This window comes from Malus domestica, chromosome 11, assembly GCF_042453785.1.
Source record: "Malus domestica chromosome 11, GDT2T_hap1".
Taxonomy (NCBI): domain Eukaryota; kingdom Viridiplantae; phylum Streptophyta; class Magnoliopsida; order Rosales; family Rosaceae; genus Malus; species Malus domestica.
Window position 1 is genome coordinate 3,981,330 of NC_091671.1, and position 16,770 is coordinate 3,998,099.

The 16,770-nt window shown below is 36.1% G+C and overlaps 3 protein-coding genes across 4 annotated transcripts; 2 read left to right on the forward strand and 1 right to left on the reverse strand.

Moving 5' to 3' along the window:
* Window positions 1-6,148: 6,148 nt before the first annotated feature.
* Window positions 6,149-8,250, forward strand: LOC103422633 (putative 4-hydroxy-4-methyl-2-oxoglutarate aldolase 3). Of its 2 annotated transcripts, none has more exons than XM_008360685.4 (2): window positions 6,149-6,295; window positions 7,614-8,250. In XM_008360685.4, exon 2 carries the CDS (start codon window positions 7,621-7,623, stop codon window positions 8,119-8,121), a length of 501 nt encoding a protein of 166 aa, XP_008358907.2. In that variant the 5' UTR covers window positions 6,149-6,295; window positions 7,614-7,620; the 3' UTR covers window positions 8,122-8,250. The 2 variants fall into 2 exon arrangements, with proteins under 2 accessions (XP_008358907.2, XP_017184249.2); XM_017328760.3 differs by having other exon boundaries at window positions 6,225-6,447.
* A 1,069-nt stretch (window positions 8,251-9,319) lies between these two features.
* On the forward strand, window positions 9,320-11,891 carry LOC103422632 (F-box protein At-B). The gene is made up of 3 exons (XM_008360684.4): window positions 9,320-9,677; window positions 9,790-9,995; window positions 10,116-11,891. The coding sequence occupies exons 1-3, from the start codon at window positions 9,525-9,527 to the stop codon at window positions 11,572-11,574; spliced, it is 1,818 nt and encodes a 605-aa protein (XP_008358906.3). The 5' UTR covers window positions 9,320-9,524; the 3' UTR covers window positions 11,575-11,891.
* A 636-nt stretch (window positions 11,892-12,527) lies between these two features.
* LOC103447247 (COP9 signalosome complex subunit 6a-like) lies at window positions 12,528-16,378 on the reverse strand. Its single transcript, XM_070807488.1, has 9 exons — window positions 15,904-16,378; window positions 15,720-15,808; window positions 15,354-15,447; window positions 14,447-14,508; window positions 14,280-14,358; window positions 14,073-14,165; window positions 13,872-13,972; window positions 13,342-13,397; window positions 12,528-12,770 (listed from the first exon to the last, which is right to left on the reverse strand). The coding sequence occupies exons 1-9, from the start codon at window positions 16,244-16,246 to the stop codon at window positions 12,689-12,691; spliced, it is 999 nt and encodes a 332-aa protein (XP_070663589.1). The 5' UTR covers window positions 16,247-16,378; the 3' UTR covers window positions 12,528-12,688.
* Between the last annotated feature and the right edge of the window lie 392 nt (window positions 16,379-16,770).

Below are 16,770 nucleotides of genomic sequence, written 5' to 3' on the forward strand. Positions count from 1 at the left end.
TTCACAAGAGAAGGAAAAAGGTTCGATGACACGAATAGTTTTTTCTCTTTTCTTTTTAAAAGATTACGAAAGATGTTGATATTATGAGATTTTTGTCTCTAATACTAAGGAAAAAAAGCTTTGCATGCTCGTACTTTTTCTAATGTTGGACCGAGGTCGATCACTTTTATGATGAGGAGATCAAGCGTTTTAAACTTTTTGGATGTGAGTCAAGTGAGCAAATAATAACAATAGTAGGAATTAAATATAAATAATTAAAAGGGATTGTGCATAAGTACCACATGAACTTGCAAGTATGTGCGTCAATACCGTTTGAACTTTTAATTTTTACTGCTTGACTCTTTTAATTGTTGGAATCTGCTAGCTATGTTACTTTTATCCATTTTACCGTTAAAACATGTCACATGCCCTGACGTGGAGGAATATTTTTGTCAATTCACTTTCTAGCGTTAACTGTAATCAATTTGTACAAAGGCAAAATGCTTTTTTTTTTGTAGTGGCAGTGGAGATAGGTCATGAAGAGAAAGAGAGAAGTTGATTTTGGCTTTGGTTTTGGCAAGGGTTGTTGAAGAATTGAAGTGAAAATTGGTTGCTGACATCTACATTGACATTAAGTGAAGAGGGATGGATGATAATGAGTTCAAATTTACTGGGCAAACCCCAAATTATGGTAAACATTGAATGTCAAAAATATCCCTCCACATGAGGGGGTGTGCGACATATTTTAACAACAAAATTGATTGAAAGTAACGTAGGTGGTAGATTTCAATAGATAAGACAGTCCAATGGTAAAATGTAAAAATTGAAAATTCATGGAGAATTATCGCACATGCTTATAAGTTCAAGTGGTACACACGCAAAATCCCTAATTAAAATCATGACTTTGATTTCTTTAAAAAGTAATTTGAAATCTAGAGCTTTGCCGCGATCGTGTATGTTGATAGTCGTTGATGGATGTTATCTTTGTGGGGCTTACATTAATATTCATTAATTGATGGATACTATCTTGGTAGGGTTTACGTTAATAGTCGTTAATTGATGAATGTAATCCTTGTAGGGTTTACGTTCTTCTTTTAACGATAATTAGGCAAGCTCAAAAAATCCCGATTGCAAAATTCATTATAAAAGGTGGAGGAAAATCGCACCAGACCAAATCCGAAACAGAAACATCATTGATAGCCAAAGCGTCTGCAACTTGGTTACCTTCCCTCCCGAAATATATGAGAGATTCGAAACTACATTTGAGACAAACAAAACAAACAAATTTTCTCCACTCCACCTTAAACCGTCAGGGCACCAGATTAGGCGAGCGAAAAAAAATTCAAAATCAACATGGAATCAACCTCAATACATACATGTTTCCAATCATGAAGCCATGCTACCTTTATGGCTTTTATAACAGCCACAACCTCTGGTGCCACAGAGCTAGGAATATCAAGATTAGCACAAAAAGCATCCAGCACTGTACCTTGAAAAGCCCTAAAGACCCCTCCGTAACCAGCACCACCGTACCTGAGGAACCCTTAAGGGCACCATCAGTATTCATCAGTATAATTTTAATACAACCGAAAGGAGGTGAATGCCAAAGAACCTCTACAGTTTTTGCGCTGCGGCGAACTTTATTACAAGCGCCAAAGCTGTGAATTATACGGAGATCAATGACAGAATTATAAATATAACCGGAAGCAAGGCGGTTGGATCACTGAACAAAAACACAAATCCACTTACCAGCAATGTCAACAACTTTCTTATTTGGATTTTCTCGTTTAACTTATTAGCTTTTCATCATGCAAATGTTGCACAATTATATCTGAATTGTTTACTTTCTATTTAGGTCACCCTTTAAAGATCATTTTACAAAAATAAATAAATCGTTTATACATCATTTAATAAATAAGCGAACTATTTTTCAGTTAAATACAAAAAAATTTAAAATATTAATTAAATGGTTAAACAGTTTCTAATTAATTTGGTTGATTATTTTCTCAACAGTAATATTTAAATAGTGAAAACTGAATAAATTAAATAAAAATGTACGAGTGAAAGATTGCTAACATCTCCCCTAAAATTTACTTTATTTAATAGTTTTCACTCATCCGTGCATGAACATGCTCGACGCTGTTAAAATCTTTTAAATTTGTTATCCTTATCATTTCTTTCATTCTTGAGACTTTGGATGTGGTCCTTAAATACCAATATTTTTTTACTAAAACCTTTGTGGTTATATTTTGATCGAAGTTCCTAACATTAATGTAATAATGTATTTCTATATAGGTTATAATATTTTAAAATAAAAAATGAAATTTGTAGTTATTTATATTAATGAGATTTTATATAAAACCCATAATTTATGGGATTAAAAAAATATTAAAGATAAATTATACTCTCCAATATATTGGGTATATATATACATTGGCACATTCCAAAACTAACCAAAATATTATTGTACCAGAACATGGGTACATTTTTCAAAACACACAAAAAAAATGATATTAGGCTTAATAACATTATTAAATTTCTTCTATTAAACTTGACATGGATACATTCTCAAATTAACGAAATAGAAAGTATGTCACATCCCGGCCCGGGCCCCCACCACATCCCAGGCTCGACTCCACCGTAGCACGGTATTGTCCACTTTGGGCCCCGACCATGCCGTCACAGTTTTGTTTCTGGAAACTCACACGAGAACTTCCCAGTGGGTCACCCATTCTGGGATTGCTCTTGCGCGAACTCTCGCTTAACTTCGAAGTTCTGATGGAACCTTAAGCCAGTGAGCTCCCAAAAGGCCTCGTGCTAGGTAGAGATGAGAATATACATATAAGGCTTACATGATCAACTCCCATGGACGATGTGAGATGTTACAATGTACCCTTATAAGTTTAAAAAATAGATTAGAGAAATGATTGAATGAATTTTATATTAAAAAGGATACATTTTTCATATAACACATTGATATATTTAAGAATTGGTCATTTAAGATTAGAAAAAACTGAAAAATTATATGAATGGGTACATATAAGATAAAAATTTAATGGGAATAAACTTATTCTATTTTTATTTTAATATTTTGGAAATGTTTGAATTGAAAACTAATTAAGAGTTGGGGAAACTTGATATAAGTCCAATTTTTTGAGCCAATAGTAGGAATAGTCCAATTTATTAAAATAAGTCCAATTTGTTATATTTAATTATATAATTATCAATAGTTATCTTATCTGTTCAATGATAAGATTTATTGTTAAAATCAAATTTATTCCCAATTATCTCTTTGCTTATTTCTTTTTATTTATCTTTTTGTTATTTCTCATTCTTCCTTCGGCTTTAAACCCTATTTATAGATTTTATTTTTAATTTTTATAATCAACCTATATCACAGGTTAATTATATTTATCTACCTATATGACAGTTTTTTTTTAACAATCAACCTGTCACAGATTAATGTGTCTTACTTGTAAGTATGTTATCTTTTTTCTACCTTTTAATTAGGTTTCATATCTCACGTATAGGTATAATATACATTCATATATTTGTTACTTGAGTTAGGGTAGAATGTTTTGCAGATAAATTTATGTTAGTATATTAGTTTTTTTGTTATAATATATTAATTATATTTTTTGGAGTTGGAAAATGCATAATATTAGAAGATTTTAATTGATTTTTAATATTTTTAGAAAATATAAAATGAGTATAAAAGAAATAAAAACATATAATTAGATAACTGAACTCACTCCTAAAAAATTCTATGTTTTTGGACTTGGATCTAAAAGCTCCTTAAGAGTTTAATAAGGGTGTGAGTATTAAAACTCTAAATCAATTACTAATTTTTATTTTAAAAAATTACGTAACTGACATATAATTCATTAATACACTAATGCTAGAGACTTTGATCAAAATCTGAAAACTGATAAAATTCTAATCAATTAACATTAGAAACTAAGGATCGGATACTAATTTTTCATTTCGAAAAATAAACCCAACCAAAATAAGCCTCGGATAAAATATCGAACCTTTGAGCCATGTGAAAGGTATCGATTTGAGTAACTCGTTTTCACCATTGTGGACTCATTGACTAGATCAAATCAAATAGCCCATATATAGCTAAATGCTTTAAGTGATATGGATTATGGAAGATTGAAGGGATCCATATTTCTTACCTGCAATCATGAAATATAATCATGGGTTGGCAAGGTAATTTTCTTCAAAAGTTATAAATCGTGGGTACCACGTTTATTTCTTAAATCTTTATTTTCTTCTTCTGACCTACCCACCAGCCCATATGTTGTTCAAATTTTCTTTTCTTTCCCTAATAACCTTTTTGCTTTGACATTTTGAGCCGACCAAATTATAAGTGAAAGCAATAGCTAGCCATGATTATGCTACATATCGTTTTCGTGATTTTGAATTCATTATAACTTACATATAAACCAAGGCCGTGTGGCTGTATTGTGATATCATATCAATTCATGATTCGTGGTGATATTCACGCATTATTTTTTTATCTTTCACAAGTTTTTTTTATTTTTCGGCTATCGATTGAATTAAAGAAAATCAAATAATAAAAATTAATATAAGGAGTGTTGATAACATCACCTTTCATGATATTGATATATATATATATATATATATATAACTGCTTTTTCATTTTTTTCATGAACATTTGAATAATCGAGAAAGAGAAATATATATGCACCTTAAAATTGATTCTTATATATTATGTTGTAGAAAAACTTAAAAACACTTATATGTTGAAGAAGTGGTTTATGCAGAAACGTTTGCTATGTGCTTCTTCAGAATACAATTCTAAGAACTAAAAAAATTTAAATTTTAAACATATTTATAAGCGTCATTTAGCAAAAGCACTTTTAAATAGAAGTGCTTCCTACAAAAGCAATTTCAAATAGGCCTTATTTGTTATTATTTCTCTTAAAACAAAGGATATGGTGGTAATCCCTTGCGTTTTTGTTTGTAATGCCACAAAAAGAATAAAAAGAGCAATATGTATTTATCTACTACAAGTCTACAATGGGGGCAGCTGCTGCTATATTCTTGGCAACAAAAGCTGCTGCAGATGTTGCCCTATAAAAATTACAGCTGCTCTGCCTGTAAGAAGCAAATGTGGGGCAGGAACCGACATTTCAATTTAGGTCAACGAAGTTGGAGGGAATGTGTAAATCTTGGAAACGTTAGCAGCCAAATTCAGTATATTCAGAAATGGTTTATTGCATTTGACCATTAGGTGGTATTGTACTATTGTGTATTGTGTTTAACAATGACATTACGTGGTATTTGAATGATACAAGAAAGAGTTGTGCTACGATTACTCATCTGTGTAAACGTTCACAAAATAAAAAAATGTAAGTTTCTGTTGGGTTTTTCAACTTCCACTTTCTTGTATTTGATCTTTGTTTCTTTCATGGTATCATAATTTTGAGTGACACAGCTATTTGGTTGTTTGGTATGGATTTAACTATTTCAATAAATTGGAGTGCTATTTTGGCTAATATTTGGTGATCTTTTAGTAAACGAACCTGACTTATTAAATCGGACAAAAGTCTAACATATCGTGTCTCAAAATGAGACTTTACAGAACCGGTTGAGGCTGAATTAGAATTTTGTCCGTCGCACTGCCAAACGAACTAGTGAAGAGGCCAATTGTTTTCGGCCATACCTAAGTTCGAGCCTCGTTCAGACCAAGTTGTTTTCTTGGTACCACATCACGATTCACTCCTGCATTGGGCTGGACCGACCCATAATCATCGTTGAAAACCTAACCGATTATCCTCTGAAAATCAGGGATAGCCTGATAGATTGACCCAAACCGGCTCTCGTCTTATCAGTCGACTCGGCTCGATCAATTTACAGTGCTGGGTCGGCCTATGTACCTAATTATGTGTAGCAATTTGAACCACATTATCTGGTTCGGCTTGGCATTAGTCCACAACATGACCCATGAAACCTAAGGAAATTAGCAGCCCAACCCTTCTAACTTGGACCAGCCCAAGAATCCCTCGAGGGACGGAAAGGCTAATTAACTAACTTTGGCGGGTAGTGCAACTTCCAAGAAATTTCTGGGGCACAGAACTCAACAGGATAATCTGCAGCCAAATTGGTAACGACCAGTGAGCCTATTCAGGGCTGATATCAGCTTCTTTTGACTCTCTGTTAACTATTTTTATTTTTATAATTACTTTTATAAAAAAGGGAATGAAAGACTTCACCTTGTGAGTTGTAACTTGTAAGCAAACATAGAAAAAGAGAGGAACAAACACTGTCATCTCATTCTCTCTTCTGGGTAAGCTTCAGTTTCCTGTTTTCTGCTTTCCTTGTGTAAATTTGTCTGTGTTCGGAGATTGGTGAAGATAATATTTTCATGTTGAGAGTGTGTGAAAATTAGATGTTACGACAAGTATTTGGCTTGAAATACCGTTATTATCTTGAATTTAGGTAAGTTTATGTGGCATTAGGTATAGATAAATAAGTTTATGTTCGTATCTGTATTTAGAAAGTGATTTTCGTACTCTCATTTTCTCCGCTGCACTCCTCCCTGGAATCAATGGACAAAGACAAGGAGAGGAGTGCAGACGAGAAACTTGGGAGTGGGGAAAACTACCCTTTAGCATCCTCTCAGTTGTTACTGATTAATTCATTGTATAATTGGATGAGTTCTTATGGATTAGAGATGTTAGTTGGCTTCTCTGTTATATTTTATATGAAATCCTCATGTTTTATTAAAATATTGTGAATTTATGCCTCTAGCTATTAACTTGATCAATTTATTCATCCCTGTCTGCGCCTCTTTCCTTTTGCTAATTAAGACTGTTTAATCTCATGCTGCTCTTTCAACTTTTGGAACATATAGGAAGATTTAAGCTTGGCCTCATTAGCTTTCTCTAGATTTCCATATGAAGATCGGGGTTTTCGCCTTCGATTAGTTTTATTTGTGTTGTGCTATCCTTGATCCATACTTTGGAAAAGAAATAATTTTAGGCACGGATGTTTGTGATGGTCACTGTATCTCTCGTGAATCCAAATTTGCATGTATGGATTGAGAATTGCTGAATGTCTTAAAACCTTGGTGTTCTTTAGTGAAATTGCACACACGTTTGTGCACAAAGAAATTTCTGTCTTTGGCCCGGTGGTAGTCCTTTCCTTTTGTTTGAGGCGGCTTAGCTGCGCGCTGAAATAAGGCTCTGATACCAATTGTTAACAGGTCATGAGTAGAACTTGCCCCCAAAATCCGGCTTGTAAAGGAAGGGTGTCGAGGAGCTCGTAAACCACTCCAAGATACACTATTTTTCAGATTGTGGGATGAATTGTCCTAACAAAGTGTGTCCTAATATGTTTTCTCACTTATTTGGTTATATGGAATGGAAATATGGTGGTCAGTCTATGAATTTACGAGCTAGTAAACCAGTAATATGCACAATGCTGCTCCTATATTTATCCAAAACTCCGGTTCTTTCCCTCTATTTTCTCGAGTGTACTAGCATGCTAGGAATCTGTAACTGCGACGAGAAGTTATTGTTGGTTGTTTTGCTTGAGCTTATTCTTAGGTAGTTTTTATGTGCATTACCACTTTTTGATGATATGCAGACTGTATGCATCTGCAGGCGAAATATGGCTACCTTAGCAACTGCTGAAATTTGTGATACGAATACAACTCTTGTGGGAAGCGGAGGTTTGCGTGTGCTGCCACCAATTTTCCAGGTATATGGACAATCCCGAGCATTCTCAGGCCCCATTACGACACTCAAGGTGTTTGAGGACAATGTCTTAGTCAGACAGCTTCTCGAAACCAAAGGCGAGGGAAGAGTTTTGGTCATTGACGGAGGAGGAAGCATGAGATGTGCTTTGGTTGGAGGGAACTTGGGACAGTTGGCTCAAAACATGGGATGGGCAGGTATTGTGGTGAATGGCTGCATTAGAGATGTAGATGAGATCAATGAGTGTGATATTGGGGTGAGGGCTTTGGCATCTCATCCGATGAAATCGAACAAAAAAGGCGTCGGAGAAAAGCATGTTCCGATCAACATTGCGGGAACCATGATTCGTGAAGGCGAATGGTTGTATGCAGATAACGATGGCGTCCTTATTTCGACATCTGAATTGTCTGTTTGAATCAGCATTGTTGGTTCACGTTTTATGCTTGTCGTACCAATAAGAGGATTGAGTTCTCAAATTCAGTTCTACTTGGAATTTGTTGTTTCACTACTATTTACTCCATCAAAGTTCATGTTACCCTTGCCATTAATTTTTTAATTTTTTTTGTAATGAAAAAGTTAGGGAGAGATTGATTACTCTCACCACCAGCGCAAAGACATATCCACAACCTTGAACCAGAAGAACTTATGCATGACACTTGCCATTAATTTTTTTAATAACAATATTAAAGTTTAGCGATTAAGGTTAAACTACATAATAAGTCTGCCACATCTACATATCTAACTCAACAAAGTATTAAACCGTCTACCTAAAACTTGAGTAGGAATACCAAATCTCAACAAAGTATTGAACCGTCCACCTAAAACTTGAGTAGGAATACCAAATTTTAAGTACTGTTGATTTGAAGGTTAGGTTGAGGAGGAGTTCCACCTTAGAATACTTTGTGAGCTATTCACAAAACTTCGTATTTATGATCAAATTGCTCATATTACAAATCACTCTGTAAAGATCATTTCTGTAAAAAAATAATTAAATGTAAGACCGTTTAGTCAATCTATCATAGCATATAAATAAACGGTTCATAATGTATTTACCGGATCCATCAATTTATTTTTATATAATTTAATAACTAAACAATATTAATTTTAATTAATTTTTTATAAAGATGTAGTGATATATATTATAAACATGAAATTCTGTAAATAGATCTTGGCCTCTTTTAAAGGGAGTAGAATTATCTCCCCTTCTATTTCCATTCCCTTCCATCCCCTCCTCTCACACTTTTCTTTTTGTTTTATTTCTATATACAAAATTCAAAACAAGAAGTAGACGTGACATAATCGCAACTGTTTAAATAAGAAAGGATGACAGAAAAGAGAGATTGGGAGGGAAGATAGATTAGGAATGAAGATAATCCTACTCGAGTTTCCTCAATTTTTTAGAAGCCAATCTTCTTGTCCAAAATAGAAAACACCATCTCTCTCTTGAAAGAAAAAAAAAAAAAAAAAACTAATGGTGATGGATTATCGGGTAAACCCATAAAAAAACATAAAAAAATAAAAAAGAAGCGCCACATAAAAGAGAAAGCTTGGCTGCTAAAACAATCTTACTGCTAGTGAATCACACAAATAAACATGTGTTCAAATTATAATTAAAAAATTAATTATTTGGATATGCATCGACCGTAATTCGCTATCAAGAGCTGCTGCTGATTTTTCAGCAGCCGAGCTCCGTTTCCACATAAAAGCCCAACCGAGAGAATGCATTTCCCAAAACTCGTCCTCTGATTACACAAAAAGCTCGAAACCAGCGAGCAACAGGAGATCGGAGAAGACGGAGCAGAAGAAGAAGAAAGGACGATGGGTTTGGAGAGACTGCACATCTGCCTATTAATAAAGGAGATTCTTCTCAAGCTGGACATCGAATCTCTTTCCTCGCTTGCTTGCGTCAGCAAAGCCATGAACTTCTCAGTCTCTCGGGCCCTTCCCTTTGTCTCCTCTCTCGATCTCTCCGTAAAATTCTCTCACTTTCTGAATTTTGGTTGAAATTATTATCTGGGTTTTGTTTTTGGAACTGAAATTTGTTGAAAAGATGGAAATTTTGAAGTTATTTTTGTATTTGCAGGCATTTTATCCGGATGCGCAGATTTTGAGTGGCATTGTTGGTGGCTGCACAGGCCTCATCAGCCTCACCGTTAACTGCCTCCGCCTCGAAAATTCGGCAATCAGAAATGTTCTGGGGCCACATATCCAAGAACTGAATTTGTTGAGCTGCTCTATGCTGTCCTATCAAGTCTTTGCTTCCATTGGACAGACCTGCCCTAATCTGAGGTATCCGAATTTTTTATTTTTGTCACCGAGCTACATGGTGTTACTAATTCACGTGCTATAATCACGAAAGACCGCATCTTGATGTTTTTTGTAATGGGAAGTTTTTGTTTGTGTGGTTAGGGTGCTTATGCTAGAATTGGTAGACTCGGATAAGGAACTTAAGTTTTACCTGGACTGCATGCTTAATGGATGCTTGTTCTTGGAGTCTTTATCTCTTAAGATTCGAGGGAGAGATTTCGATTCAACTGCTTTTCAGTCCATTGATTTCGTCCTACCTAGTACTCTTAAAAGCATGAAGTTGCAGTCGGTGCTTGAGCATGACGCGATTCGTCTAGTTGATCAAAGTAGAGTTGGTGCTGGCAGGAATAATGTGCAAAGAGCTCATATCAGCTTTCCCATCTCTCCATTGTCATCTGGATTGACATTGCAGCGCTTGTCCCTCGTCTTAGATGTTATATCTGATCAGCTGATCATTGTCATTGCCCGCAGTCTTCCCCATTTGGTAGAGCTAGATCTTGAAGATAGACCACATATGGAACCACTTCCGAACCTCGACTTGACAAACACCGGGCTTCAATATGTGGCATCCTGTCATCATTTGATTGGATTGTCTCTTGTACGAAGGAGACAAAACTACCAAATTTCATTCAAAAGAGTAACTGATGTGGGCATGTTTCTTCTTTCTGAGGGCTGCAAAGGTCTACAGTCAGTGAGACTCTGTGGGTTCTCCAAAGTCAGTGACGCAGGCTATACATCGATCTTACAATCATGTCTGAACTTGAAGAAATTTGAAGCTCGAAATGCCTTCCGATTGTCAGACTTGGCCTTTCTTAATGTTAATGAGTTCCCATGTTCCCTTGTTGAGGTAAAATTGCTGTCGTGTAGTTTTATAACCAGTGAAGCTGTGAAGCAGCTGACCTGTTCCAGCACCTTGGAGGTGCTTTACCTCTGTGGCTGTAAGAGCATAGCAGATTCCTGCCTCAGTTCCATCTCATGTCTGCGTAGCTTAACCACGCTGAATCTCACAGGAGCTGATATCACTGATTACGGCTTGTCCATTCTTGGCCAGGGGACTCCACCCATTACTCATTTGTGTCTCAGATACTGTACAAGGGTGACCGACGAAGGAGTTTCTCTTTTATTCGATAGTGGAGGCACAATTGGCAAAACTTTGTCGTCCCTGGATTTAGGATATATCCCGAATATATCAGATAAAGCCGTTCTTACAATTGCCATGGTCGGTACGGAGATTACAGAGTTGTGTTTAAGATGTTGCCTCTCTGTGACTGATTCTTCCCTGGAAGTTTTGGCTGCAAGGAAAAGGTTCCGAGACGAATGCAAACCACTTCGGAGGCTGGACCTTACAAGTTGCAGTGGTTTGTCTATTGATTCATTGGTGTTGCTGAAGAGGCCTTCCTTCGCGGGACTACACTGGCTTGGTATTGGGAATACTTATCTGTCTAGCAAAGGATACGGAGCTCTGAGTGATATTTGTAACCAAAAGCCATGGCTGAAGATATGTCTGGAATGTTGTGAAATGGGATGTTATGATGGATGGCAATTCCATGGAGGGAAATAGATATCCTCTATGAAACTCCCCTTTTATCGAAAGTTATTTCTCTGTCGAAGTACCGAGCAACAAAGCCATTGACGAGGTAAAGATGGCGGCCTAATCTGCTCTAGCTGCTATCACCAGTTGAAAATAGAGAGCGTGCTCAGCAGAAGAGGTACAAATTCCAGTCTTGGCTTGCAACAATCAGTTTATAAAACCCATGTTTGAAATTAATGATAGTTTAGTAATGTTAGCTGAGACATGTGGCGAAGGAAACTAATTGACAATAGAGGGAGTCGTTCAACTCCTTAGAAAAGTCCATGATGTTGCTTCTCTGAGACTAATTCCTCTCTCTCCACTCTCTCTCTCTCTCTTTCTCTTTCTCTCTCTCTAAAGAATTCAATCTAAGATGTTAATATGGTTTAATCGTAACCATTCAAATGTTGATTTGGCGCTGATGGCATGAGGGTCATTTAGAAGCAGGTACAGAATCTCAACAGGGCCAATAAAATCCCTGAACGACTCAACAATATATGCAATATTGCACATTAGGGTCCTGAGGCGGGACTTTGTCCTCACATTCTTATACGTCCTCTCACGAACATTAAGAAAGGCAAAGTTTGACAATCAAGGGTAGCAAGGCAAAGTCTGACAATCGAGGGTACCTATCTAGCAATTGCTAGTATTCCCTTCTTTGGATGATAATAAATGACAAGGATTGTCTGCACTCCTTGTTCCCATGCCCTCCTGTTTTGTGTGATCACAGTTAAACCACGTCAACATTTCATATTGTTTTTTTATAGAGATAATAAGACAAAAATGAATAGTAATATAAAATGTTGACGTGACTTAACCGTGATCACACAAACAGGAGGGCACGGGAACAAGGAGAGCAGACAATCCTTGTCCGATAATAAAAACCTTGTTTGGATGATAATAAAAAGAAAAACCGTTCAAATTATAGCATTTATACGGTGAAATAATGTAAGGTGTGATTTTCTTTTCGAATGATCAAGGTCCGAGTAATATTTCAATTTCTACACTTCTATGTGCTATGCATTATGCAGTCAAACAAATCCAGCAGCACCCAAAAGGTTCTCAAAGAAACTAAACACTACTACATATTATGGCAAAGCAGCTTTCAGAAATAAGCAGTCCGTCCACCTCTTCGACTGTGCCTATCATATGCGGTGTTGAACTTGTCGACCAGCTCATTCGTTGTACTGAACAAAAAGAAACAAAGAGAACTTGTCAAAATATTGTAACAAACGATCAATGAATAGAAAATACAATGCCATATTCAACTACTGAAGAGTACAGTGCAACTGTAGGAATGCAAACTTGGTAATTGCATTAGTATCGACTAAGATCCTAATTATGAACGTAATTCGTATATTCAACCTTATGACAACACCCGCATTATAAACAAGTTTAGTCTAGGAGTAAGAACAATATTTGTGACCGCACATCAAAGACTTATCGTATATAATTCAGGACACCATCAGTCAGCATTTGTTGACAAAAGCTTGTAAAATGGCGCCCATTTGCCAAACCCTACAATCATTCAGGGCAGGAAGTACTAGCAATTGCTAGATAGGTACTCTCGCGTTTCAAAGTCATTGGCATAGAAAAAGTTTTGGTTACATTCTATGTTTATCTTTCCTTTTGGTGCAACAACTTTTTTACATGACTTCAATTGTAATAAAATAATCGACATTGAAAAGTTTCATTCAGTTCGTTAAGAATCACATGCAAGGGAAAACATATTAGTGCAAGAAAGGCAACATCTCATACCTTGAGCAGTTGGTCAGCACAGCCAAATATGTAATCAACAAAGTGTCATTGTATTCCTACCAAAAATAAAAAAAGAGTCAGCAACATGAGTAATTCACGGGATAAATATGTCAGCTTAATCATCATCCAGTATCCACAATCATACATTATATGTAAATCGTGAAAAGAGAGGAAAAATCTCGACAAAGAGGCCTTATTTACAGTTATGGATTACACAATCTTTTAATTCAAATAAACAAGAAGATAAAATTGATTATTGGAGAAATGAATCATAAATGAAGAGCTTTTCTGAACCATAAAGCTTAAACAATGAGCTCTACTGAATACAGCTCTTACGATTAATATAACTAGTTTATTCTGATGAAACATATAAAACTGGGAAGAGTACGACCAAATCTTTTACCATTGCCCAATACCATCCAAAATTATTATGCCATCTTCCCATTTTTAAATAATGCTTATTTCTCTAATATTACAATTAAATGCATGCCTCTACTAGTGAATTCACAATTCAAACAAGTAACACTCACCATCAAGAAATCATCTTGAAATTTCCCCGATTCTATGGCAGGCAACCTTCTCAGAAGACTTGATACTTGTCTTAGCAGTGAATTTTCACAAGGTATATCACCTGCGGGTAGAGAAACAAGAGCAATTAGTATGACTTCTGGACCTTTCTAAAACATGGCTCCAGGCAAAGACTTGTAATTATACTAAAAGTATGCGCTTACCTTTCTGCATAGCAAGAAGATAGTGATGAAGCACTCTAATTCTGCTATTTAGCATCTTGATGGCACTGTGAATTCCAGTAAGATGAGCAGCCACTGCACACAACCCAGGTTGTATTAGTTTGTATCAGAAATAGATGCGAACGTCCACTTATCTTTTGGGGGGAAGAATCGGTGTGAGACAAGCAACGTGATCAACTGAGGACTCACATTGAGTTGCTGCTGAACCTCCATCAGATGGTTTAAGATGGGCAACATGGTCAACTGAAATGCGCTCAGCTTCCACAGTCTTTGAAGCGCACACACAAGAAAATGTCTCAGTAAACTCTAGTTGATAATAATAACTTTTAAAATAGATAAGATTGAATAAGCCTAACCTCAATAGTATAGCTTGAACTGACGAAGATTAGCTGTGGAATCCCATCAATGACATGCATCTCTACAGTTGTAATATTTAACATTCATAAGACCACAAATAGTTTAAACAGATAACATGATAAACCACATTAAATGATTCTAATAGGAACCAAGAATCTGTCTAAATCCCACAAGTTTTCCATAAGATAGGAATCTAGGCGAATAGAAACATAATAAGCAAGCCCCATCATTCACAAATATTGATATGATAAAAAATCATTGCACAATGGATTTCACTTAGGACCACGATTTCATATGACTAATAAATGTTGCAAGAACTAGTAATTGTACAACAGAAGGCAACGAAAAAAAAAAGAAAAAGAAAGACCCAATACCAATCTTAATTAAAATTGAGAAAATGGCAGCAAGCAATAGATAACATTGTAGCACAACACCATCAATGTGGGTTTTTTTTTTTTTTTTTTTTTTCCGGAAAACTAGTCAAATGGATATTCTCATCATGTTAAGAAGCGTAAACAACAGCATGCGACTCATTTCAAAATGACCAACCCTGAATAATAGATAAGTTTATTTGACAGACTTATGTATGACAGAGTAAAGAAAGAACTGGAACCGGCACTAGAGCCCTTGTAGTTTGTTAAGGATTACTTCCAAAGAAACACCAAAAATGGCCGAAATCCAATACAGTATCTCAAGCAAACTCCAACGAACCAGTTCAAACCAAAATAAGCATTAACAATCAGGGTATATAGTATATACACGAAAGAGAAATAACTACATGCAGATGCCATGATAAAAATACACGCTTCAGCCATGGAGGAACCAGATAGCAGAAATTCACAGAATTGGAAACTATAAGTTTACAATTAACTGGAATTGCCCACAGAATCTTACATACACACGTACCACTTTCGTAAATAGTGATTGGGAGATCCTTTTGAGCAGCATTGATCAAAGGGTTGAGAAGAACATAAACAGGGCTTTCATTGATATCCATCAACTGTGGCAATAGAAACACACAATCTTATCATGGGGAATACCAAATGCACCATAACCATATCGCCGAAAAACTAGAACACAACGGTTACAACTATACAAGTTTAATTAGTTAAACTTTGGTTATAGATTTTCAAATTCAAGAATCATTAACGGGTTCATAGTTGACATGATTTGGTCCCTAACAGCACATTATCACATAATGCAGTATCTACGGGTTCGAATAATATAAATTACAAATTGCGGATAAAATAAGAACAGGGCGGAAAAAATTACAGCTTTGTGGATGTTCATGTCAGATTCCTGAGCATCTGTTCCAGTGGAGTACCACCCCAGTATGTAAAAGTGTGGAAACACCTTCTTATCTGCAAAAGCAAAATACTGCCACTGATTAAAACCCTAAATCCGCACAAAAAAATTAAGAAAAAAAAATTAAAAGCCATGATAAACGAGAACGCACAGAGCTCTTGCTTCTTCTCGAGGAAGGCGCGGTCGAGGGAGTGAGTCTCGGGATCGTAGAGGAGCTCGAAGCTGTTGAAGATCTCGACCGTGCGGCCTCTCTGAACCCCGATAACGCAGCCGAAGACCCGCGGAGACGAGGCGGAGGCGGTGGAGGAGGAGGAAGAAGAGGAGGCTGCTGCTGCTTCTACTGCTCCTTCAGCGCTGTTGTTGGGTGGTGGTGTTGGAGTGTTGGTGATCGGCGGGTGCATCTGGGACTTAACCCTAGAGTAGTGATCGGAGATGTTGACGATCACCAGTGGATGGAGCTTGAACGTCAGCCCGCTGCTGGAGGATTCTGCCATTTTTTGTCGATTTCGCGATTTGGTGGTTTTGGTTTTTGGCTCTTCGGAGCTCCGGTTTCGGTTTGGGTTTTGCTTTTGCTTTTGCTCTTCTTTCCCCTCTCTTTATTTTTTTTTATATTTATTTTAATTGTGATTTTATTTTGTTTTAATTTCCGAGTGACTCGCTCAGCTCGTTGCAGGGGTTGGGCCTGAATCTAGTGGGCTTTGAAACGATGTTATGGCATCTGTGCAAGCCCATAAATATAAGCCCAACTAACCGAAGCGCTTACTCATCACTTCCGTCAAAGTTTAATAAAAATGCAAGTGATTAAAAAAAAAACTAATAAAAAGAATTTGAATTTTTAACAAAAATGACAAAATAAAGAGTAAAGTGAATAGTATCAGGATTAAAAATGTGATTTTTCGTTAAAATAAACCGTATTGAGAGCTTTTGGTTAAAGTTCCATTTTTTTATCAATAAGCATTTTTTTATTATAATTAGTTAAAAACTCTTTTTTAGTGATTTAAAAGCGCTTTTAGTTAAA

What these genes read in the sequence shown, in the direction of transcription:
- LOC103422633 (XM_017328760.3), top strand. Translation starts at nt 6,398, where the DNA reads ATGTTACGACAAGTATTTGGCTTGAAATACCGTTATTATCTTGAATTT. An exon ending in CGTTATTATCTTGAATTTAG is followed by an intron (nt 6,448 to 7,613) that starts GTAAGTTTATGT and finishes ATGCATCTGCAG; the next exon opens with GCGAAATATGGCTACCTTAG.
- LOC103422632 (XM_008360684.4), top strand. Translation starts at nt 9,525, where the DNA reads ATGGGTTTGGAGAGACTGCACATCTGCCTATTAATAAAGGAGATTCTT. An exon ending in TCTCCTCTCTCGATCTCTCC is followed by an intron (nt 9,678 to 9,789) that starts GTAAAATTCTCT and finishes TTGTATTTGCAG; the next exon opens with GCATTTTATCCGGATGCGCA. An exon ending in CAGACCTGCCCTAATCTGAG is followed by an intron (nt 9,996 to 10,115) that starts GTATCCGAATTT and finishes TTGTGTGGTTAG; the next exon opens with GGTGCTTATGCTAGAATTGG.
- LOC103447247 (XM_070807488.1), bottom strand. Translation starts at nt 16,246, where the DNA reads ATGGCAGAATCCTCCAGCAGCGGGCTGACGTTCAAGCTCCATCCACTG. An exon ending in CGAGAAGAAGCAAGAGCTCT is followed by an intron (nt 15,809 to 15,903) that starts GTGCGTTCTCGT and finishes TTGCTTTTGCAG; the next exon opens with ATAAGAAGGTGTTTCCACAC. An exon ending in GTTCAAGCTATACTATTGAG is followed by an intron (nt 14,359 to 14,446) that starts GTTAGGCTTATT and finishes TGCGCTTCAAAG; the next exon opens with ACTGTGGAAGCTGAGCGCAT.